This window comes from Corvus kubaryi, unplaced genomic scaffold, assembly GCF_017639235.1.
Source record: "Corvus kubaryi isolate FWS band 111438036 unplaced genomic scaffold, C.kubaryi_AGA036_p1.0 61732, whole genome shotgun sequence".
Lineage (NCBI taxonomy): Eukaryota > Metazoa > Chordata > Aves > Passeriformes > Corvidae > Corvus > Corvus kubaryi.
This window is the reverse complement of record NW_024581418.1, coordinates 77,098-99,798: the sequence shown is the minus strand read 5'-3', so window position 1 is coordinate 99,798 and position 22,701 is coordinate 77,098. Positions and strand designations below refer to the sequence as shown.

Sequence of the window (22,701 nt, the reverse complement as noted above, 5' to 3'; positions counted from 1 at the left end):
GACAGTAAAAATGGTATAAAAAGGACTCACCTCTAGCATCAGGTGTGCTCTTGGCAGAGCGCCAAGGCACCCGGCCGTTACCTCTTTGCTTTATTTTATGTGTCTCTTATTGTCTTTATATTAAACCCTTTAAATTCTCACAGGAGAGTGAACCTCGTTTTTCACAAATGGATCAAGAGTTCTGAGAAAGAATACAAAAAACTGGACAGGGACTGGCAGTGTGCACATCCCCAGCAGCATGGGCAGCAGGTAAGTGCGAGAATTCTGCCCCTCTGCCCACTCAGGTGAGACCCCACTTGCAGAGCTGCCTCCAGTCCTGCAGCCCTCAGAACAGGACAGATTTGGAGCTGCCGAAGCGGGTCCAGGGAAGGCCACGGAGATGCTCCAGGGGCTGGAGCCCCCCTGCTCTGGAGACAGGTTGGGACAGCTGGGGGTGTTCAGCCTGGAGAAGGCTCCAGAGAGACTTTATTGCAGCCTATCAGCATGTAGAGGGAGGTTAGAAGAAAGACAGAAAACTATTTTTATGCCAAGAGCTGCGCCAGAGCAAGGGACAACAGCGCCCACGTGCACAAGGGCAGGCTCGGATTGGACATCTCCGGAAGCTCTCACAGCCGGGTTGAACGGGGGTTGGAGCAACCCGGCCTAGTGGCAGGTGCCTATGGCAGGGGGGCGGGACTGGATCATCCTTAAAGGGACGTTCCGACCAAACCACTGGGCACCACTTCGGGCTCTGCCCGGCAGTGACTAAGCGGGAGGCTGAGTCGGCCTCGGCCTCGGCCTCGGCCCCGGCCCCGGCCCCGGCCCCACCGCCCAGTCCGAGCCTCTGTCTCACCAACCCCCGGCCCGGCCCGAAAACGCCGCAACTGATTGGTCGCTGCCTTGTTATTGGGCGGGAGCGCAAAGCGTCCTCGGGATTGGTGACTTCGTGCCATGTTGTAGGACAGCCGTGGCGCCAAGGCGGCTGCTCCGTCGCGATTGCCTGGCGGCCCCGTCTATCTTTCAGCCCCCGTAGCTGGTTGGTTCTTCTCCGGCCGGGGGGTGGGGCCCCGCTGGAGGCGGAAGCGGTGGCGCCGCGTTCCGGTGCTGAGGTGGCGCTGGGAGCGGTGTGGTGGCAGCGGCGTCGGCGGGAGTTCGTCGCCAGGTTAGAGCCGCCCCTCGGTGCTGACCCCTCCGCCGTGCTTCAGGTCAGTGCCTCCCCCTGCCCTCGGTGCTGTCCGGCCGCCCTGTGCGGTCCGAGGATTCTGCCGCCCGGCTCTCGGCGGCGGTCGCCGGCTGGGCTCCTTTCGTGGCCCTGCGGGGCCGGAACGGGTTCGCAGCTCCCTGGGGCCCGGGCCGTGAGGGGCAATGGGCCGGGGCGGGCTTCTGTTCTCGCTCCGGGCTTTGCGGCCCGGCCCAGCCCCCTTCCCCGCCCCCCGCCAGTGGGACGCTGCCGGCGGTGCCCCCAGGTACCGGGAGCGCAGTCCGGCCGGGGGAGGTTCGCGCTCCGCGGGGCCCGCCGGAGGCGTGCGGTCCGGGCAGTCTGCGGGGCTGCTGGGGCCCGTCGGTGCTGCCCGTCACCCCTGTGGCGGCAGGAGCCGCCGCTCCCGGAACCCAGCACGGCGCTCCAGTGCTCCCTGTCGCTCCTTGTTTCTCTTGGAACCCCTCTGCACAGCATGCAAAGTTTGGCCCAGGGCTTGTGTACAGCAGCAGTGCCTTTAATGCGTGTTTGGTTTTAAACGAAGGGAAATGCAAGGAATTAACTTCGTTTATGTACAATAAACTTATAATAGAATAAATTAGGGAAAAACACTATCAGTTCTTTCTTTGCTGTGACTGATACCTAGGGATAGAAATGCCTGGATTTACACCCTGCTCACTGCAGACTCTGCAGACTAGCAGCAGGCTTAGGCTGTTTGAGTCAGGGATGTGTATTTCAGAGGAAAGGCGCCTCCTCCACATCACTGTTGGTAGTCCCAGTGATCAAAGTAAAGTCTCCCCAGCAAAAGTTCATTAGTCATAGGAATGCTGATCAAAATTATTTTCCACTACAGCTAGAATGTAGAGGATCCTGCCTCACAGCCTGAGCATAGCGAGAGTCCTTGTGTTCTGCTGCTCATTACAGAGATGGGAATCCATATGCCAGTGTGAGTCTGGGAGAGCAGCAGTCTTGCCTCTGAGAGCTGCAGTGTTTGCTTTATTGGGGTGAGGCAGTGAAACACAGAATAACTGTCCTTTTCTGTTTGTGGGGAAAGTAACTGGCTGGCATTGTGTAACACCAGGATATTCCTGCCACAAGTCCTTGAAGCTAACGAACAGGACAGCCACCACCCTCTGTGCAGACTGTTGGCTTTGGGTCAGCATTTAAAGCTGTGTTATGCTTGTTCCTGGGTTTGTTCTCAGGGAGAGTTCAAAGAAAGCAGAGCCAGGCTCTTTACAGTGGTGTCTGGTGACAGGATGAGTGGCTGTGAGCATGAACTGAGACAGAGGAGATTACCTCGATCATCAGGAAATGCTTTTTCACTGTGTGGGTTACTGAGCAATGGCACAGGTTGTCCAGGGAGGTTGTGAAGCCTCTATCCTTGGAGATATTCAGAAGCTGCCTGCACAGTGATCCTGGGCTCCTGGCTCTGGATGGCCTGTTTGAGCAGGGAGCTTAGACCAGATGACCCCCTAACTTCAGCCAGTCTGTGGTTCTGTGATAAGATTCTCCTTGAGCCTTTTATTTGTTGTCCTTCACTGAATTTTCTCCAACGAGTTCCTACCTGTTATTCTGGGGAGCCCAGAACTGAACGCATTACTCCAGACATGGCCTCGCTAGCACGCAGTAGAGAGGAAGGATCACCTTCCTCCTGACAGTGCTCCTAATGTAGCCCAGGATGCTGCTGGCCTTTGTCATGAGGGTGCATTGATGACTTAGGTCAGTTGTCTGCTGCAATTCCGAGCCTCTCTCTGCGGTGCTGCTTTACAGGGATGTGTTCTGAGGGATGCTGTCCAGAGCAGTGGCCCACCTAGGCCCATGTTTTCCCTCTTTCCTCTACATAGACAGCAAACCTGTTCTGTTTATAGAGTTGTAGAATCACTTTTTGTTCCCCATTCACATGCCTTGCCATATTCAGCTGACCTGAGAATATAAATTAAAAGTGAATTCAAAAGACACGAATCTCTTAGACTTGAGTTCAGGTTATTGAAGTCCTCATCAGTGCAAATAGCTGCAGATGGTTCCTCTATTTGCATGTTGGGAAGGCCAACTGTGAGCCAAACCCAGCAAGGCTTATTAGCTTGCGTGCAGTATCAGGTTAATGTGGCCAACCTGGGCAAAGGCCAAAGAATATTTTCTCAATCCAGGTATGCATGCTTGAAACTGTTAATACCTGTAGCATGCAGATATGTTCTGAGGCCCATGCAGGTGCTTAGGTTCTGAATATTTTTCACATTTCTAATACCTCTTCTAATAATTCATCTATTGGTTCTCTTGGTCCCAGCCACATATTATGCATTTGTGACTTTAGAAGCTGTGGCCTAATGCTCAGCTGGAAGATCAGATCCATCTTCTTCAAGTATTGGAGACAGTTAGAAAGAGGCATTCTTGCATTTGGATGGCTGTTTTCTAAAATGCACCGCTGCCAAGACAGCCGGTTCGGTTCCTCATTGGGGCATCGTGGGAGTGATGGTTTACAAAACCATAAATACTTTATTATTCTTATAATGGATTCCAGACATTCCAGGTCTCTAAATGAGTATCTCATATTACCACCTTGGTAAGCAGTTGATGTCGTCAACTAGGAAATCTCCCTAGCAGGAACTGTAAAGCTGTACTGTTCTGGAATTCCATGCCTCAGTCTCCCCCAGGACCAGCTGAGAAGTGAGCAAAGCACCAGGACTTGTTTCATTGACTGTTGTGTTGTTGCAGAACGTGAAAAATCCTGGCATTCTGACTGTGTTTCTGGAGGAGTTGCATCCCCTTGAGTTCTTTGCAGGAGCCTGTCTGAGGCCTGGCTTCTTGCTGCGTGTCTTTTTGCTACACCGACTGCTGCTCGAGTGTTTTATTCCATCGACTGAAGAGACTGAGCTTGTGCTATGCAGTGTGAGAAACCAGGGCATGTCTGCAAATCCATGTTCCCAAACAGAGCAGACTTTTCACTTTTTCTACTTATTGCAAGTGACTCACGAACAATCCTGGAGTGTACCGTGTACGATGAAGGATGGGCTTATTTCTTTACTATTGAATAATTTATTTTCCTCTTCCCTTTTTGTTCTTTTTCGCTTCTCTCTCCATCAAAAGTCTTGGTTCATGCAACTTGTCAGTACTCAAGAGATAAAAAGGAGTGGCATGAAAGACCCGTTTGTGAGTGCTCTACCTTGGAAGCCTTACTACTGAGTCAGCAGAACCCATGAGCTCCTTCGAGCACAAAACAGGTGAGTGTACACATGCTCTTTTCTGCTATTGAGGCTCTGATGTGTATTGTCATGTTTTCTACTTCTGCAAAATCAGGTGGCTGCTGCAGAAAAATAGTGCACTGCTCCTCTCCAGTGTCAATATTTTCACACATTTAAGTGGCAATCTAAGACCAAAGATTTCCTTAGTAAGACAAAGGAGGTCAGGAATCTGTGTAGCCAGCTTCAGAAGCCTACTTTTAGTGAGGCAGAGACATCTTGTCATATTAAAAGATTCCATTTGATGGAGATAATTTTAATAATGTGAACTTGATCTTATAGCTAATGAGAGTTTGCCTAGTTTCAGCTTGCACTACTGGAGCTTCTGTAATTGTTCAAATGGTTTTGCCACTTACAGGCATGGACCGTTCCGGGGCCTTTCTGTTCAGAGTTGTCAAATGTCACATGTGACCTCTTTTTATAGAATACTAGAATGATGATTCTGTGGTTCTTAAGGGATTTTGGGAGTTCAGTTGGTCAAATACTTTGCTCTTAGCTTGTCTAACATCAAAAATCAGATCAGGTTGCTATGAGCCTAATACAGTATTTTAACATCTTCCCTGTGCATTTTTTTCCCTGATTGAAATTGCTTGTGCTACGACTTGTGTCCTCTGCCTCATGTCCATCTGATGTGGACCTCATAAGAGGAGTGTGGCTCTGTCTTTAGCTCCCTTATAGGTGGTTGTAGGGAGGACAGCAATTGTATCCCACTCTTCACCTGCTGTTCTCAGGGCTGAACAAGCCCAGCATTCTTATACTCTCTATATGCCTTGTAGCCCAAACCCCAGTCATCCTGGGGGCTGTCTGCTGTACTTGATTCAGTATTTTGGAAGTGGCCACTCTACTTCAAATGAAGTCTTATAGGTGTGAATAGAGAGGAAGGAATAATTGCTGCCTGCAGTCCTACCAATACAGCTCAGTATACACCTGACCTTTGCTGTGAGTGCACTGGTGGCTTGTGCCAAGCTTGGCCCCCGTACACTTCAAGCTTGTCTTCTGCATCACAGTTGTACAGCCAGTTGCTCCTTAGCCTGTACCACTCATGCTTTTCCCATCCCAGGCATAGGCTTCTGCCTTTCGTGAGCTTCACGATGTTTCTATCCATCTATTTCTCCAGCCTGTTGATATCCTTCTGGTTGGCAACTCTATACTTTGGCTTATCAAAGGCTCATTCAAATTTGATGAATTTACTGATATGGAGTGCATCCCATTGTCTTAGTTAATAACAGAGAATTTAATTTGCTGCTCTCCCCGAAATGACAAGTTATATGTTGCTTGCTGGTACTGTTGCGTGTTTTTCGGCTCTTCACTTCCACTTGCTGGATTAGTTTGGCTCCTGAATTTCAAGGAAAGGAAAAAAGGTATGCTAAGCAGCAGCCAGAGAATATATGTCCTCTCCAGATTATTCCCCTATGTCAAGGTCCTGTCCCGTCCCGTATGTGACATGCGGAGATCTCATCATCTCTCTAATGCGACACACTTGCATCTTTTAGCAAACTTCAAGGCTCGGTCCATTATTTCCACTACTTATTAGCAGAAGGCTGATTTTATGTTACAGGCCATGTTTGGCCTGTAGAGAAATTACTTCATTTAACAATCACCTTTCTTTTCAGTGAACTGAACAGATCATGGTTCTGTAATGTCATTGTTAAGAAAGATCGAGAGTGAACTATGAGGATGACTTGGCATCTGGTATAAAAATGTATTTACATGTAGAGCAGTGAAGGAATCTTTGTCTGTCTTGACACCAGCACATCCTCTGCTTTAACGTTCAGAGGGTCCGGCTGCTCCTGTTAACGTGACCTTTTTTTTTTTCCTGAGGTTTTACTTTGACTTGTCTCTCTTGGCAAAGGAGACAAATTCCCTGCAAGCCTGGTCACCAACTGTTGTAACATTACAGATCAGCATGATGGAGCTTATTCTTCATAGCAGTTTTGACTCTGGAACTGTATTTTGACTCTTGGTTTTGTTTTAGGCTCAAGATGCTGAGCCGTTTGTCAGGTTTAGCAAGTACTGTTTTACAAGAACTGTCTGGGGAGGATGGAGATGCAGTTACTGAACCATCTGTTGCTGTAAGTACAGTGTTATCTAAAGACTTTCAAACCTTACTGACAATTAGTTTGGGGGGTGTGGTTCATTATACTGCAGTGAGAACTGTCTCCTGCTTCTTCCTTGCTGAGCACTAGTCTGAACTGTCATTCCACTCTGCTTTTCTCCTACTCCTCACCTCTTAAGTCAGCATTTCTGTTGGGCAGACCATAATCTCTTCAGTTTCCACATCTCAAGGTGATCCTAGGAAACAAACTGGAATTAGGGTGAAGAAAGACTCTTAAGAGTACTAGTGATTGTGTGTAGCAGAAAGGGAAGCTCTGTGTGGTTGGGTGACAGTGGGAGGCTTCATCTCTGTGCTGCCCTTTGGTATTGAGACAGTGGATAGTGTGTGAGGATGCCTCTCGTTTTAGATTTGTTCATGTGGTGGTCAGCAAGGTAGTCTTTGTTTTTGTGTATTGGCTCGTGAGTTCTCTGAGCTTTCCTCCTGGTTTCATCTGTGTATTCCTGCAGGCTCCATGAAATGCCTGCAGGGGGCAGAACGCAGCATTTAGGAGTGGAGCTGGAGATACCGTGCGGATGCTCCGCTGCCGGCTGCTCATAGTTTTTTCCTTCAGAACACTAATTTTGTTGTTTCAGGTACAAGCTTTGGAGTCAGAAGCAGAGAGCATGGAGGAGGCACCTGAGGAGCTGTTGGAGCGCCTAGCCCAAACAGAAAAGCTAGTTGTTCAGCTGAAGGATTTGATTCGAGAAAAGGATGCTCTGCTCCAGGAAAAAGAAACTGTACTCAAGGTACCATTTCTTTCTCTGGGGGCTGAGAATAAAATGCTGCTGCAGTTTTCTGTGCAAGCCAGTCTCTGGTTTTTTTTGAACATGAGATACCTGCTTGATGAATGGCATCAGTTCCAGGGAATTATTGGAATTTGAAGAATGGAGCCTAATCCAAGAGATGCAGGATATCTTCTGTTAGTTTGATTGGGTTAATTTAGTCTAGAGTAAATAAGTTAACATCCAAGTTACCCAGCATTTTGTCTCAGAGCTCTTTGAGGTCCATGCAGATTCCCAGGGGCTCTTAATAAATACTGACACCTTGTGTGAGGTTGTTCTTTCCCTGCTTCAGGGTGTTTGATACAGAGTAGCCTGTGCTGCACTCATCCGCTAGTCCAGTGGTTTTATGGCACATTACCGAAGGTTTGTGTTGCCTACCCTGTGGTATGGTGGTAGTGCGGTTACTTGAGATAGTTCTGAGGGACTGCATATAGCAGAGGAAGTCAAACTGAGTTTGTATTCACTGCTGGGTGAAGTCCCTGAGTGCTCTGTCCCTTGAAAGGAAGTGCTGGGGTAGAAGCTACAATTTTGGTATGTGCAGTGTTTCAGAACAAATTTGTTTTGCAGATGTGTTTTTAATAGTGCTGTTACTGGGGAGGCAGGGTTAAACAGAGTATGGCAGGCTGAAAAGTTGTGTAGCTTTTCAAAGTGATGCTTCTTGGGTGACAGCACTGGAGCCTGAGGGGCAGTCAGTTTGTGTCCTTCTCTTACAGAAAGAGCGAGAGGCTGCAGATGCGAAGCTGATGAAGCTTAAACTTCAAGCCAAAGCCAAACTGGCCTCTCTGAACAAACGCATCGAGGAGCTGACAGAGAGAGGATCACCACTGCCTACACAGGCCTTAGCAGAAGAGCTGGAGTATCCCAAGGTTGGGAGAATGGGGCTGCTTAAAAGATGTGGCTTCTATTGATAACCTGGTACTGCCTGATGTTTCAGGTCACAGTGAGCCAGCAGGGCCTATTTGTCTTATTAGCAGGATGTTCACAGTTCCAGCAAGGATGTCTATGCCTGTGCTGTAGGAAGCCTGTCTGTCTAGCTCCTTGTACTGCAGATACCCTTGGACTGCTCAACTTGATCTCTTCAAGGGCAGCGGCTAGTTTCCCTTTGCATAACTTTGGTAATCCATTGTAGCCAAGGTCTTTCCTGTAGAAACTGTGTGTCTGTCTGAGCTTAGAGTTTCAAAATGTTACCTGTCCTGTCAGTGCCGCAAAAGTTGGCTGGAGTACAAGAATGAAGAGGTAAGGAGGTCATTGAAACTGGAAGGCAGCAACTTAAATATATATATAAAAAAAATATACATATTTCTTCCAGTCACGTAGCTTCCTGAGCCATCATAAAGTTTTATGGTTGACAAACCATAATTGTGTAACACTACGTAAAAACTGAGGGGAAAGTATCCTCTATGAAGACATTAAAGAGGCTGTTAGCTACTGACCAGAAGCTCTCATTGGAGCTGGTAATTTTTGAAAACTTAACTATGTGATCAGCAGAACAATGTTTTCTTTAAAAAGTTGGTAATATTACACAAGGGAGATGGGATATAAGTCCAAAATGGTTTCCAGACATCAGATGATGTTCATTAAACCAGAGAACATAAAGGTTATTTCAGACATTGAAAAAAATATTAAAATATTATAGGAAACAATAAAAGGTGCATGTGAGAGCTGTCAGATGAGAGGTGACTACTAACAAAGCGAAGATTGGTTCTGTGACTTGTGCTGACTATCTTTGATTAGGAGCATCATAAAATCATAGAAATGTGCTTCTGTAATTCCCAATACCAACTTGAAAATCCTTCTCAATGCAAAGCACCATCTGGTTTCATACATGAAGAATTGGATGATCTCAAGGATTGAGCTAATAGAAAAATAAAATAAAATTTAACAAGTGTATGATCGAGCATTTCTGGTGTCATGACACTGTATACTGCAAGGTCATGGACAATATTCCCTGGCTGCAGAGGCCAGTGGAGACCATGGAGGCTGTTCAGCTGTGTCAATTGACATGGCTGTGCTGGTGCTGAGGCTCTTTTTAGCTTACCTATGTGCAGCATGTGTGTGTAACAGTCATGTGCTGTTACATGAGTTTGTGTAGACTTGCTGTTGAAGACTGGTGAGTGTTCTTGCTTCAAAATTCAAATTTACCAGTTGAAGAAGGCAAAATGAGAGAAAGCTTATCATCAGTTAATTGGTGCAACATCGATTTGAAAAAGAGGCCTTATCTTTTTTGCATACCATTCTAGCTATTCCACTGAGAGTGGCAAGGCCTTGTGTGGAGTGTTGTCATGTTCTGCTCACTTGGAATCGGGAAAGAGAAATTCTGAGAGCCAGCAAGAGACTTTCTGTTGTCCCATCGTGTTAGCAGCTGCGCTTGGGAGACACTCAAATAGCTTGGTTATTTAGTCAAGCAAAGTCAGAGAGGAAATGTCTTTTTTTTTCTACAGTTGTATGAGGAAGGTGAGCACCAAGAAGGTGGGAGAACTGTTAAAGGATAATGCAGGTGAATGGATGAATGTAAATTAGTCATTAAGGAAAATGGCCTTCTAATTAGAGGAATGAGGGCTTGAGACAGTCTCCAGTGGACATGGTATGGACCACTGCCTTATTTGGTTTGGGTTAGAACATAGTTTGAGTGAAATTATGGTAGGGCAGTTATCTGCAATGCTACGTATTTGACCCAGAAACCACTAGCTTCTTTCTTGCAAGGTTAGACCTACTGAGAAGCTACAAAGTACTTTATTTACACTTATTTCTCCAAGTAGATGCTGTCTTGAGTAATGGGGGTATCTCCTAGACAGTTACACTGCCATTTGAAGGTGAAAATTCTAGGTTAGGGTTGCATGTTGTGCTGAAGTATTGAACATTAGCAAAGGGCTGGTTTTTTTTCCTCTCTATGATGTGGGTCCTATGGGAAGGCTGTATTTTGAATATCTAATTAGTACTGTTGCTTCCTGGGCTTTTAGCAGAGTGCTTTATTTTGAGAAGAATGGAAATATCAGCTTATCTCTTTCTATCAGATAGTATTTGTATACAGAACAATTGAGGCTCCTCTCAAACTTCTAGAGTGGGTAAAGATAAATTATGTTCAGATATAAGAGTTTATACATTCTGTAAAAACATAATATTTAAGAGCTTGAGCTCTGGGAACTTTATGGCTGTGCTACTGTTCTTAATTGTGGCACTCTGTGTAATGGCCAGTGTAAGAGGCTTTTCCAAATCCGACTGTAAATGTCAATCCTGAGAGCTAATTACAAGTAAGCAAACTAGTCCACCCGCCTTCCCCCCAGCAACTCCTCTGCCCCAGTCTTATAAGTTATGTATATCCCTGGCTTCTTAGAGCTTCCTGCATTTCTGATCTTTATTTTTCTGTCCTGTTCTATTTCTAAACTTAAGCACAGTTGAAGCTTCCTTGTCTGTTCTACTTCCTGCCAAAGACCTTCTCTGTAGGTGAAACATCTTTTGAGGAACAGTAGCATCTTATTCTTATTACACTGATTCATAAGTACTTCTAAAAGCCTCCATCATTTTTTCAGGATGGGCTTAAGGACATAAATACTCCGTAGAATTCCTGTGTTATTGGTGGTATTTGACCAAATACCTGTCACAAATAAAAGAGATGCATTTTCTATATATTCAGTACAAAATACCCATCACTGAGTGCTCACAGTAGCTGGAAGTGCTGAGATGAGAATGTGGAATGGGTTTGTCTGCTCAGTGATGGGTGGTGTGAGGGACCTGCCCTGACCCAGGTGTGAAGCACAGCTGTGGGTTCAGGGGCCTGCCTTCACCCAGGTGGTTGAGAGACAGAGAGAAGAGTGCAGGTGTAGTGTGCTGGGTTGTCTGAGTAGACACAGCCTAAGCACATTTTATGTGAAATGTTGTTTACATTTCATGGTCATAAGCAGAGGATTAAAGTGCTTCAGAGTGGAGTAGAACTGGTAATTGTTTGCCTGTTCTCTTTGCTGATATCTAATAAGTTCATTGCTATTAATCCTGTAGTCTAAAGAGATTTCCATGGGCATTTTCTATAGTCTAGAATGTCTACCCCTTTGTCACATGGAGAATACTCTTCTATAGCTAATTTTAAAATGTTTTTATTTCGGGTATTAGAGAAAGATGTGATGTTAAAAAGCCTCACAAATCAGGGTAGTCATATAATAAATTATGTATTATAATGTATTTAATAACCTAATTTGCCTTAGTTTATATAGTGAGCAGTCATGGACTGTTAGCTGTTCCAAGTGCTTTGACACTTCCCAATTAAAGGTGTCTTGTGCATATCTACACAAAAATAGAGAAAATAGTTACTTAATATAGGACAACTTCATTTAAAGAAACAAAAGAAATGTGAAGTTAAGAAATGAGGCAATGTAGCAAAAATCAGCATCTGATTAGGAGTCGAGTGCAGTAGCATTCTAGTATCTTTTTAAAAATTAATTAATTTATTTAACTTATTAACCAGTAATACTGATAAGTTTACCTTCCTCTATTTCTCTTTTTCCCACTTGTTTCCTCTTGAAATGTCAGAAAAACGAAAATTCAAGTGAAGGGCACAGAGAGGAAGTGGAAGTACTGAAAGAGCAGCTCAGGGAGCAAGAGGAGACTGTTCAGGACCTGAAGAAACAGCTGGCTGTAGCCAAAGTGAATCTGAAAGATGCTGAAATCAAGTATGCAGCACAGGTACAGAATTTTTTTTCTGTTCATCAGTTTGTGTTTCCCACCTCACTGCTTAGACTAGTATGATAGAATAGAACAGTACTTACACAGCTGGTCTTCAATTCCCTTACCTCAGTTTTTTCAGTTTTGTTCCTCCTCAAATCACCCAGGTCCGTCAATTTCACTGCCTTTGGTTCCTCCTCTAAACATCACAATCCCCACCTGATCTTCACCTGCCCCCCTTCCTCTACCCCCAGGCCAGAGCCACCCTTGGTGCAAAAGGTGCTCTGCAGGTGAAGGATGGATTTCACCCTTGGACAGTGGGACTGATGGCTCTCTGGGGAGGGGGGAAACAGTGTCTGGAAGGGTCTGGATAGGGTGTGTACCTTCCTCTGAGACAGAATTTGGGTTCTTCCCTGTCTGCCCTTGCTGTTCTGTGATGGGTTTTGCAATAGCTGGGGTAGAGTGTTCTTCCAGCTGCCAGGCCTGCCATCGCCTGTCTGTGTTCTGCTGTAGGTGTGCAGGGCAGCTGCTTATCACAGAAGGTCACAGCTTTAATGTTACATTGTAGTTATTTATGGCAAGATTTTTGTTAATACTCTGAATTGCAGGTTTAGCTTTTGAACTGTGAATTGGGCTGCATCCCATACAATTAAAACCCCAGAAGTTTTATGAACTGTTAGTTATATACTAATTCTTCATCTTTGTAGATGAAATTCTATACTTTTTGCTTTCTGAGATCTGAAATACTATCTGTTATTATACAAATATTGGTAGTATAAAGACACTAGGTAAAAATACCATTTGACCAAGGTGATGTGTAGGGTTGTCAAGCTGAACACTCCATCACACACACAATATGCTGATGCATGTTGAAAGCAAGCCTGTGTCTGTCAGGTCCATAACCTTGTTGGTTTGTTTTTATTTTGTGGCATATGTTTTCAGCAGAGTTCCCTGCAGGAAGTGATTCAGGAGAAGGAAGCTCTCTTGGAAGAGCATGTGAAGCAGCATCAAGCTGAATTGCTCAAGATGGTTGTCAAGTCAGATCTGGAAGTAGAGATGCCACAGGTATATTTGATATAATAATCATATCATGGGAGGAGGAAGGAAAAGGAATTTTACCAGAAGACACCCTGAAAGAACAGTTCTCATTAAAGTAACTCAGAAGGGATAAGAAGGAAGAGGCTGTGGTTGTTTGGAGTTTTTTGGAATGCTAGTTGGGACTTTGAGTCCTAGCTTAAATCTGCTGGTTTGCTATCAGTTGAAGAGAACAACAGTTGAAAAAAGTATTAAATTATTGTGCTCCAGTTCCCTGTTCATGAAGCAGTGTGAGCTCATCCTACTGCACCAGGGCTTCAGAATTGGTGTCAACAAAAATGAAGTAATTCAGGCTATTAAAGTAACCGTGTTACAAAAACGAGCTATATCAATGAAACCTGGGAATCTAAACTTGCATTAGCCTCCCCAATTATGGAACAGCCTTGTCTCTCTCACAGAACCTGTGTGCACTCCAGAGAAAGCTCGAGGAGCAGGAAGCAGCTCTGTTAGGACGAACTCGGGAGGTAGAATTGCTGCAGCAGGAGTTACACACTGCTGAAAAACAAAACCAGGTACCTGGTCATGCTTTTTATTGCTTTACTCTGTGTGTGTGTGTGTGGTGGGTGGGGCCTTTGTCAGTAGCTCGGAAGTTACCAGATTAGGTTTATTTTGGCATCAGGTTTCTGTCATGAAATCAGCTGGGGCCTCCCTCAGGTCAGGTGTTAGAGCTGCAGCTCTGTGTGCACAGCTTACAGCAGGTACAGCCAGACAATGGGGTGCTGCAGCTGCCAGCTCTAGTGATCCAGGTCCTGGGCAAGTGGACAGGATCTACATCTATCCATATCCATCCTGCTGACTGTACTTTCAAAGCCAAATACACAAGCCTTTGCCAAAAGCAGAAGTGCCTAACATGGTGCTGCTGAAGCCTCAGTGTTTCTGGACTGCAGTGTCCAGGCCAGATCAGAGCAGAAACAGATATTCTTTGGTATGTCTTGCTGAGAACTTGCTTATATGGTGATTGACACAATTCGTGGAGTGGGATTGGCTCCCACTTCATCAGTTCGAAGTGTGAAGAGGACAAGATCCAGTCTGTGCATACATGACTGTATATACATGTGCTTCTTGAGACAGAATTAAGTACACTACCTCTTAAAAGGTTGGTTTGCAGATATAGAGGGTGAGTTTTTCCAATATCTGAACTTCTGAAAATTCTCCATCCCTTTAGAAGAGACTTACACTGAATCAGTCTCATATTTGTAGGCTGCATGATCTCCAGCTAGTCTAATGCTGAACCTCACTTTGATAATTTTTACACACTTGTGCCCCACATATTTTCTTTTCCTCTGTGTCCCAGCCAGGCACAATGGTGGGTCCTCTTACTACCAGGAAGAGGTAAAGAGCCTCAGTGAGCTGACTTGTGCTCACTACTGAGACTGCATTGCTCAGCAGGGTGTGGCATGGGGTGGTGGCGTGGATATCTTCATGACATGGTTGTTGGGATTCCTTGACTCCTCCTCAGTGTCTTTGACTTCCCTCATACATTCTGTGGTCTGAAGGCAACCTGGTATAGGTACAAACTTGAGGCCATGTAGCTGAAGCTTCTCTTTCTACCCATAAAGTAAAAGGAGCTCCTCATCATACTCCTTCTGAAATTAGCTATGCTGACCATCCACAGCTCCAAGAGGAGGAAGTTTGACAACAGGAGCTTGGGCAAGTGTAAGGTCTGTTTCTGTCTCATGGTCGCCTTTAATCTCTGGTCAGTGTCGACCAGCCTTCTGAGATCTTCCTTAAAGTAGTGGGTACTGTGTGGAGCCCTCTGTTACCACCAGATTCATATTTCAGCATTCCCCTTTCACATACACACTTTGGTTCTGTTCTTTTTTAATTCTACTCTGTAATTGTTGAGTTCTCCCTCATTTGTTGTAGCCCTTCCTCCCCTTTTTGGAATGCTTGCTTTCTTCTAAAAGAGAATTCCTGGCCACTGTTCTATTGGTTCTTTCCTCTAAATTCCCCTCCTCTAAATCAAGACTTACCTTTTCTTTACCACAATGATGAGTTGTTTCTCCCAGCATTGCTTTCTTGCAATCTCCAAATAGTGGGGCAGTTTCTTTCTAATAAATTGAAATTTCTGACATGTTTGTTTCCTCCCTTCTGCTACTCAGGTATTTTAAAAGGATTGAATGAAAACCTTAAAATATAGTTCAGGTGCTTTGCTTTTTCAAGGTATTTAACTAGCTGAGAGAGAAATTAATTTCTGTATCACTTTACAGACACTCCTAGATCAGTGCCAGAAGATGGAAGTGGATCTAAGCTCCATGAGGGATGCGCTAGATGCGGAGCGACAAAGGTCTCAGGATCTCAGGGAGAAGATGGAGCTGGAACTAGCTGAGAGGAAGCTGTCTTCCCATCGCTTGCAAGAGGAGGTGCAGCGTCTCTCAGAACAGCTGGAGGAGGCAAGAAGAGCACAAGCTGAACTAGAGGTGAAGTATAAAGACCTGGAACAGGAACACAGGCTGGAGGTGGAAGACAAAAACCATCTGAGCAGTTGCCTTATGGTGTCTGAGCAAGAGCTGCAATGTGGCCGTGCGGCCCTTAGAGCTGAGAAGGACCAGCCGAAACAGGACATTGGCCAGCTCTTGGTGCGATCCGTGGAACATGGAGCTACAACACATGGAGCACTGGGTGAGCAAGCGTGGCGCTTAGGTGGAGCAGGTTCTCAGGAGCCTGAGTATCACTGGTCGCCTTCTCTTCGGCTTTGTTTTTGTAACAGCTCATAGGAATGGCTGGTATAACAATTCCTAATTGAACAAGAGCATAGGAGGGGTGGTGCTGCCTCAAGCTAAGGGGGTCCAATTCGATCCTACCCTTCTGTCTTTGGCAGCTGCAAGAGGAGCAGAAGTGTGGGGCAGCTTATGTGGTGCTTTGCTTGTGTACTGTCCCAGCCTCTAGTCTTTTGAGGCTTACGGATTTCTTGAGCTGGATGTATTTCTTAATTGATTTTATTGATTTGTTGGTTTTTTTCCATCAACTTATGTAAGTCCTTTTTAGATGTGCCATGTTCTTCACAGTCTGAATTTCTACTGAAATTATAAATAAAACAACCAAGAAAAGCAAACTACTATTTTCCCCATAGACCCGTGTTAGAAATAATGACATTGATCTTGCCTCAAGCTCTTAGTTCAAATTGATTTTCTTCCAGCTTCTTTATGGCCCAAAGCTGACGCAGGGACTAAGAGATAAGGGATTTCATAAACTATTGTGCACGTGTGTAAAATGGGTGTAGTTTGGCAAAAAAGATAAGAACACATCTTAACTCCGCTTTTTCCCTTCTGTCAGATGAACTTGTACAGAAATCTGAAGAATTTGTCTGCTATCAGGATGAGCTGAAATCCCAGTCGCAAGTGCAACTCTCTGAACCGAAGCAGCACGTATGATATTTTCAAATGATTCTCATTAATTTTTCCACTATATTTAGGAACTGAAGTCAAAATAAATGTCTATAATTCCTTTTTTTTATCATGCATTGCCTGAGAAAGGCTTTAATTAGTTCTCTCAGCTGATGGGCAGGCATGTTATGACTGTAGAAGCCTGGAAAGAAGTAGAAGTCAATTTGAGTAATTTAGAAGTTGCCAATTGATTTTTTTTTTTTTTTTTTAAGTTAACCAAATGATCAAAAACTAATATGTATTTATAAACTGTATTAAAATTTATCTTTCTCCTCTCCATCCTGTTTAAACAGGATGAATCAACCTCACAGGAAAAAATAATAGATCAGGAAGACCAGAATGAGACTTCATTCCTACCCACAGAAAACTTGGAAAGACAGGAGACAGAAGGTTGTATGATTACCTTACCTATTTTAATATTCTTAATATATTTAAGAATCATTCTAGAATTAGTTTGTACAAAATAAGATATAGTTGAAATGGTAGCTTTCCCAGGTACAAAATACTGACAATCTGCAGGTGGTACTTTGGTGGAGGGGGGGAGTATTTTTGATAGCTTTTGCTGTAACAGCAAGGGGCCTGTATATATGCCACATATAAAAAAAAGCCCCAGACAATTACATTGGTTTTGAGTGTCTGGTCATGTAGACTGGTAGCAGCAATACCACAACTCTATTGGAATTGTACTATAAAACAATGGATTCTCTGGTGTTTCCTTTAGGGTCTGGTGCACTATGACAGTAGGCTGTCTTGATTTCTGAGAAATAGATTCCTTTTGCTTCCTGTCATTCAAAGATAGAAGCTCTTCATAAGAATCCTGGTGGGGGAATAATCACCAATAAACCAGATTCCTACAGTCCTAGAACATCATCTTTCTCTTTTTTTGGTCCACAATCTCAGAGATGCAGGTCTTTAATGGACTTCAAGACATTGTTTAGAATCATGGCATGGTTTGGGTTGGAAGGAAGTCGTAAAGATCATCTGGTCCATCACTTCTGCCGTGAGCAGGGATATCCTTCACCATGTCAGGTTGCTCAGAGCCCCATCCAACTTGACCTTGAACATGTCCAATGATGGGCCAACTGGCAGCTTCTCTGGGCAACGCGGAGAGAAGCAGCCCTCTTGAAAGGGTGTGGTAAGGCCTCCCTGGAGCCTTTCTTCTCCAGGCTGAACAACCACAGCTCTCTCAGCCTTTCTTCACTGGAGACATGTTCCAGCCCTCTGATGATTTTTATGTTTTCTTCTGGGCTCACTCCAACAGATTCACGTCTGTCTTGTACAGGGGAACCCCAGAACTGGAAACAGTGCTCTGAGTGGGGTCTCACAAAAGCAGAGAAGAGGGTGGGAATTGTCTCCCTCAACCTGCTGCCCACGCCTCTTTTGGTGCAGCCCAGGATAAGGTTGGCTTTCTGGCCTGCAGGCACACACTGCCAGCTCCTGTCCAATTTTTACTTTACCAGAATCCCAAAGTCATCCTCTGTAGCCTGTTTTCAATCCATTCAGCCCACAATCTGTGCTGATACTGGGGATTGCCCCAGCCCAGGTGTAGGGTCTTGCACTTGGCCTTATTAAACCTTGCTCTGCACAAGGCCGCGTGGCTGCATTCCTCAGGCTTGTCCAGGTCCTTCTGGATGGCATCACATCTCTCCAGCAAAATCAGCTGCTCAGCTTGGTGTCACCTGCAGGTGTGCTGAGGGTGCACTCCATCCAGCTGTCTCTGTCAGCAGTAAAGGCACTAAATAGTACCGGTCCCAGTATGGACTTTTGTGGGACCTGGTTTCCACTTGGATGCTGAGCCATTGACTGCAACTCTTTGCATGCAGCCAGTTCCTTACCCCACCTAACAGTCCACCTGCGAAACCCGTATCTCAGCAATTTAGTAGCAAGGGTGTTGGGGAGACCATATCAAAGGCCTTACAGAAATCCAGCTTTCGATCTGATATCATGCCCCAAGTTACAATTGAGTACATCCAAAATGCACCTGGAAAACTTTAATCAGCTTTCTTAAAAAGCATCTCCTCCCTCTACTGAAAGGAATTCCACCTGAAAAATGCAGTGACTCAGAGCTTTATTATCATGTTACTTAAAACATCCTTCCCAATGCATGTTTAGCTGCATGTTTACTTCAGAACAAGCTGCTGCTGCTGTTGTTGTAATTCTGTTTCCATTGGGTGCATTGAACACTTGATTGCTGACATTTTTTTAGATCTTAAACACTGGGTGATGTAATTTCTTTAAAAACTTACCAAAATATTAAATGAAACGTAAAAAATCATCATCTTTTAAGTCTGCTCTATAGGTTCTAAATACTTTGTTACTCCTTTTTGTCCCATGAATTGTCAGTCTTATCTAAAGTGGGATGCCTAAAACTGCCCACCGTAATCCATTCCTAACTTGAAAAGAATGAAATAAGGATTTATAGTTACCTTATATTTTGCAATTTCTGATGCTTTTCAAGCAGACCTCAACAAATGCCTTCAAATTTCAAGCTGTCATTGTTTGAAATGTAAAGATTCTTGAAATCCTTGTAGTCTTTCCATTTCCACGGGTTTAGCAGTGCATTATACCAGAATATCTATAACTCTCTTTACATCCATATGAATTCCTTGAAGTTTTCTTGAAGCAGCTCTTTGAGTGATTGAAGGTCTCTCCTCCTGCTACGTAAGGGAACATTGTATGAGGCTTTCCATAGTTCAGTTGGTGGAAAGACTACAGTATAGTATGAATCAGTAAAGGAAAGCCATTATCACAGAAAACACAGACTGTCTTCCAGTTGTTAGAGTTCACAAAACTGATTCATTTGAGCTTCCTCAACTTCCATAATACTTAGCAAATACAGTTTTGTATAATCAGTTGTATGTAGAAAAGTGTTTAAAGGGGTACAGAAGAAAACCTTGTACTGTATGTTGATGGTATGTGTGTCTTCTCTGCATGCTCAGAAGTGAAAAGTACAGAAATTTGAATGCCTAAGAGAACTGTTTTACTTGGTCCTGAATTTTATTTTGCATTTATATTAACGTATTTTTCATACCATCATTGGTAGTTAATGTGTCTACAAAAATGGGGCCCATTTTTTAATGCTTCTAAGTTGGTATTTCTGGGGAAGACATAGTATTTGTTGCTTTACTAGCTCCTATACTAAAAAACAGAGGCATCACTTAATACTTTAATTAGAACTGAGAAGGAATTACAGAATGTGTTTTTCTTGTAAATTTATAACAATTTCTCATTTTATTTTTTCCAATGAAATTTGAAACATTTTGCTACAACAGTTCTTTCTCTCCTCTCCTTTATAAAAATGTTTCTTAAAACTTGAATCTCTATTACCTGTCTTTCAGTATGTCTGTATGACAACAATTGTTCTTTTCTAAAAGCTGCTTAAAACAGCATGTTGTTTATGGGGTTGCCTCTAAAAAAACTAAACCCACATTATCCAATGACAGTGTTATGTATCTCCATTAACTGTTATTAACAGCCACGTGTCCTTTCTCTAAAGCTCCTGGAAGACTATCCCATTTCTGTCTAAAGCAGAGTCTTAATTTTCAAAGAAATTTTTTGTGTTTGAATGTTTCAGAAATACCGCATTTGCAACTTGTTCTCCAGGAGCCTCAGCAGGAAGCTGTGATGATCACAGAAGATGCAGAACAGGTAATCATTAAGCAGCTGAAATAAGCTAAAACTAAAATAGGTCAAGGACTGGCCTTAAAACAGCTAAGCTGTCATGGTCTTTTTATCAATCCTCTTTGGAAGGTTATTATTAACCGGATTAATGGTGAAAGAAATAGCTTCCAAATACTTCTTGCGCTGTGTTCATAATGGACTGTGTTTCCCTTTGCTGGCTGTGTGGATTTCTTGTGTCCTTCATCCACCCAGTCCATGTTTGTGCTATTTTCTGCCTCTTGTGAGTTAGTTTTTCAGCAAAACCATGGGCTAAACTGAGACAGGTCTCTGGAAGTACAGTTCCAAAGACTCAGCTGTCATTATATGTCATTTCAAACGGGCCCTGTCCGTTCCCACTGCCCTGATGGGCACCTGGCTGACCGACTGGGGGAAGCTGTGTGCTCCTTGAGTGGGAGACAGGTGGGCACTGTCCTTGTGCTACTCCACCATGTCCAGCTGCAGGTACAAATGCAGTCAGGCTATTGTTGGGAAGAATGCAGGATTAGGAACCTGCTGCTTGGCTTTACCCTCAGCATGGGGAGGGAGATGACAGCTTCTGTGTATCTGTACTGAGGATTTGCTGTGGAACTGTTTGTTAGCTTAGAGCAAGGTCTGGCTCTTTGCAGCCTGTTCTGCTTGCCCATCCTGTCCACAGGGGGAAGGTTGATGCTGTGTTTTATCTAATACATTCCTCTCTATCAGAGGGTATGTGTATTACTGTGAAGTTTTAAGGTGAAGGTTGATATTTGGGACTCATTGGAACTGGAGAAATGTTTTGAGTCATTCATCCTGCTTGACTCAGACCGTTACCTTCCAACTGCCTGCAGTCAAGCTGTGAGCTGGTAGATCAGTGGCAATATGCACACACCCACACATGTAGTCTTTTCAAGGGCAGATGTAAGCATTTGAGCTATTTTCTACTGCCCCTTAATAGATAGTGCAAAAAACAGGTTATTTAGCATATGAATCACCTGGAACAAGGTGGATTAAGTTGAAAATGGGTCAATGAAAACAACCCTGGAATTGTCCTTTTCAATGTATTCATTATAAAAAAGAGTCCAGCTAAATAGCTTGCATCTAACTTTTTACACGTGGACAGCTATTCCTACCATTTGTGCACCTGACCCATGACTTTAGGTCAAGTTACATAGTTACCTAAACCCAGGTTAAGGACATCTAGCAGTTAAAAGGTTCTTATGGGGTTATTAGTTTGTTTGTGTGATAGAGCCTAGCAAAACTTTATTGGGAAGACTCCAGATCCTTTATCTGCTGGAGCAATGACGCATAGACTGACAGACATGTGACCTCTCACCTTCTCTGCTTGGGCAGTCAGTGAAAGGTTATGATACTGTAGTTAGTCCCTTTGAAGTAGTGAAGATGGAAGAGAAATCATCTCAGGGTGGGAAGGAAGTTATTTAAATCATTGCATCGATTGATATGTTAATCTGGTGAGATATGTCTTAGTCTATTGCTTAACATCAAAACAAATCTCTCTTTTTTATTATTTGTTTATTTATTTATTTTCCGTAGGCTTCAGAGTTGTGTCCAAAGTTGGGACTGATAGGTTTACTTAGAGCTTGGCAGAGCAGTAGACAGCTATAAGAGCTGTCTTCTCATACCAGGATGAGAGCCATACTGGCTCAAAGCTCAGTGTTTTTTCTTCAACCCACAGAATAAGAATATTGGTGCTGAGGCAAAATTGCAAGACTTGAAGACCGTGGTAACTCCAGCCTCTTATGTAGACTGTTCTTCTGCTTCTTCAGGTGAGGACACAGAATAAGGCATGTGACAAGAAAATTGTGGAAATTTGAGAAGTTTCAGGGACAACTCTTAAAATTATTTAGAAGGAGGAGCTCTGAGGTCAGAATCTAAAGATGATAATCTACAGAAGGCAGAAAAAATTTACATGAGGTAGAGGACAACATTCTAATGTGGGATGGGTAGGATATACCAGAAGAGAAGAAAAAAGTGGTTGCTAAGGTTAGAAAGAGAGAAGGGTTTGAAGGAGTGCATTTGTAGATGCAAAGAGTGATGTGTAAGGCACAGAAGAGAATTAAGATAAAATGAAGAATTGTGTTCTTCTCTGCAAGCCAGTGAATTTCTCTTTGTGTCAGGATTTAGTTCCTGCCCGCATCCCACATGAAAAAAAGAAAAAGCAGTCAAACCAATCTATTACCTGGTTCACTTGTCTCTTTGCTCTTCATCCTTCTGCAGGGGTCAGAAGTGCTGTGTACAGGTGATGCCAGCATGTGGCAAACACAGGGAGTTGGCACAGAGCCGTATTGCAGCTGCAGGGTCTGAATTGCTGGCTGGGGTTAAACCACAACAGGATGTCTGTGCACTGCATAGACTCAGACTCTGGGTTGTTTTTTTGTGTGCTTGGTTTGCTGCCTTTTTTTGTTTTGTTTTGTCTTTTCTCACCTTCTATAGAAGCTCCAGTGCAATTTAGTGTCCCTTCACTCACCTACAGAGTTTACCTGCAAGTCGTTATGCTGATGGTGACAAGTGTACCTTTTATCATTAGGTGTGTCAGGAGAGCTGGTGAATTCTGAAGTGCAAAAGCCTTTTGATGACACTTTCGTGCTCTCTGAGGTACAAATGTAGTCCAAAACCC

The 22,701-nt window shown here is 44.0% G+C and overlaps 1 protein-coding gene across 3 annotated transcripts in view; it reads left to right on the top strand.

Annotated features, from left to right (window-relative positions):
• The first annotated feature begins 1,028 nt into the window (after positions 1-1,028).
• Positions 1,029-22,701, top strand: part of GOLGB1 (golgin B1) — a 40,570-nt gene continuing 18,897 nt past the window's right edge. The window contains exons 1-14 of one of the 3 annotated variants that reach the window (XM_042045007.1): positions 1,029-1,184; positions 4,262-4,395; positions 6,389-6,485; positions 7,102-7,254; positions 8,004-8,156; positions 11,815-11,967; positions 12,889-13,011; positions 13,440-13,553; positions 15,252-15,663; positions 16,318-16,409; positions 16,721-16,817; positions 20,002-20,075; positions 21,760-21,850; positions 22,612-22,679. In XM_042045007.1, the coding sequence (XP_041900941.1) occupies positions 6,396-6,485; positions 7,102-7,254; positions 8,004-8,156; positions 11,815-11,967; positions 12,889-13,011; positions 13,440-13,553; positions 15,252-15,663; positions 16,318-16,409; positions 16,721-16,817; positions 20,002-20,075; positions 21,760-21,850; positions 22,612-22,679 (1,620 nt within the window). In that variant the 5' untranslated portion in view covers positions 1,029-1,184; positions 4,262-4,395; positions 6,389-6,395. The remainder of the gene's footprint in view (positions 1,185-4,261; positions 4,396-6,388; positions 6,486-7,101; positions 7,255-8,003; positions 8,157-11,814; positions 11,968-12,888; positions 13,012-13,439; positions 13,554-15,251; positions 15,664-16,317; positions 16,410-16,720; positions 16,818-20,001; positions 20,076-21,759; positions 21,851-22,611; positions 22,680-22,701) is intronic. The other 2 variants (XM_042045006.1, XM_042045005.1) reach the window with 2 other exon arrangements.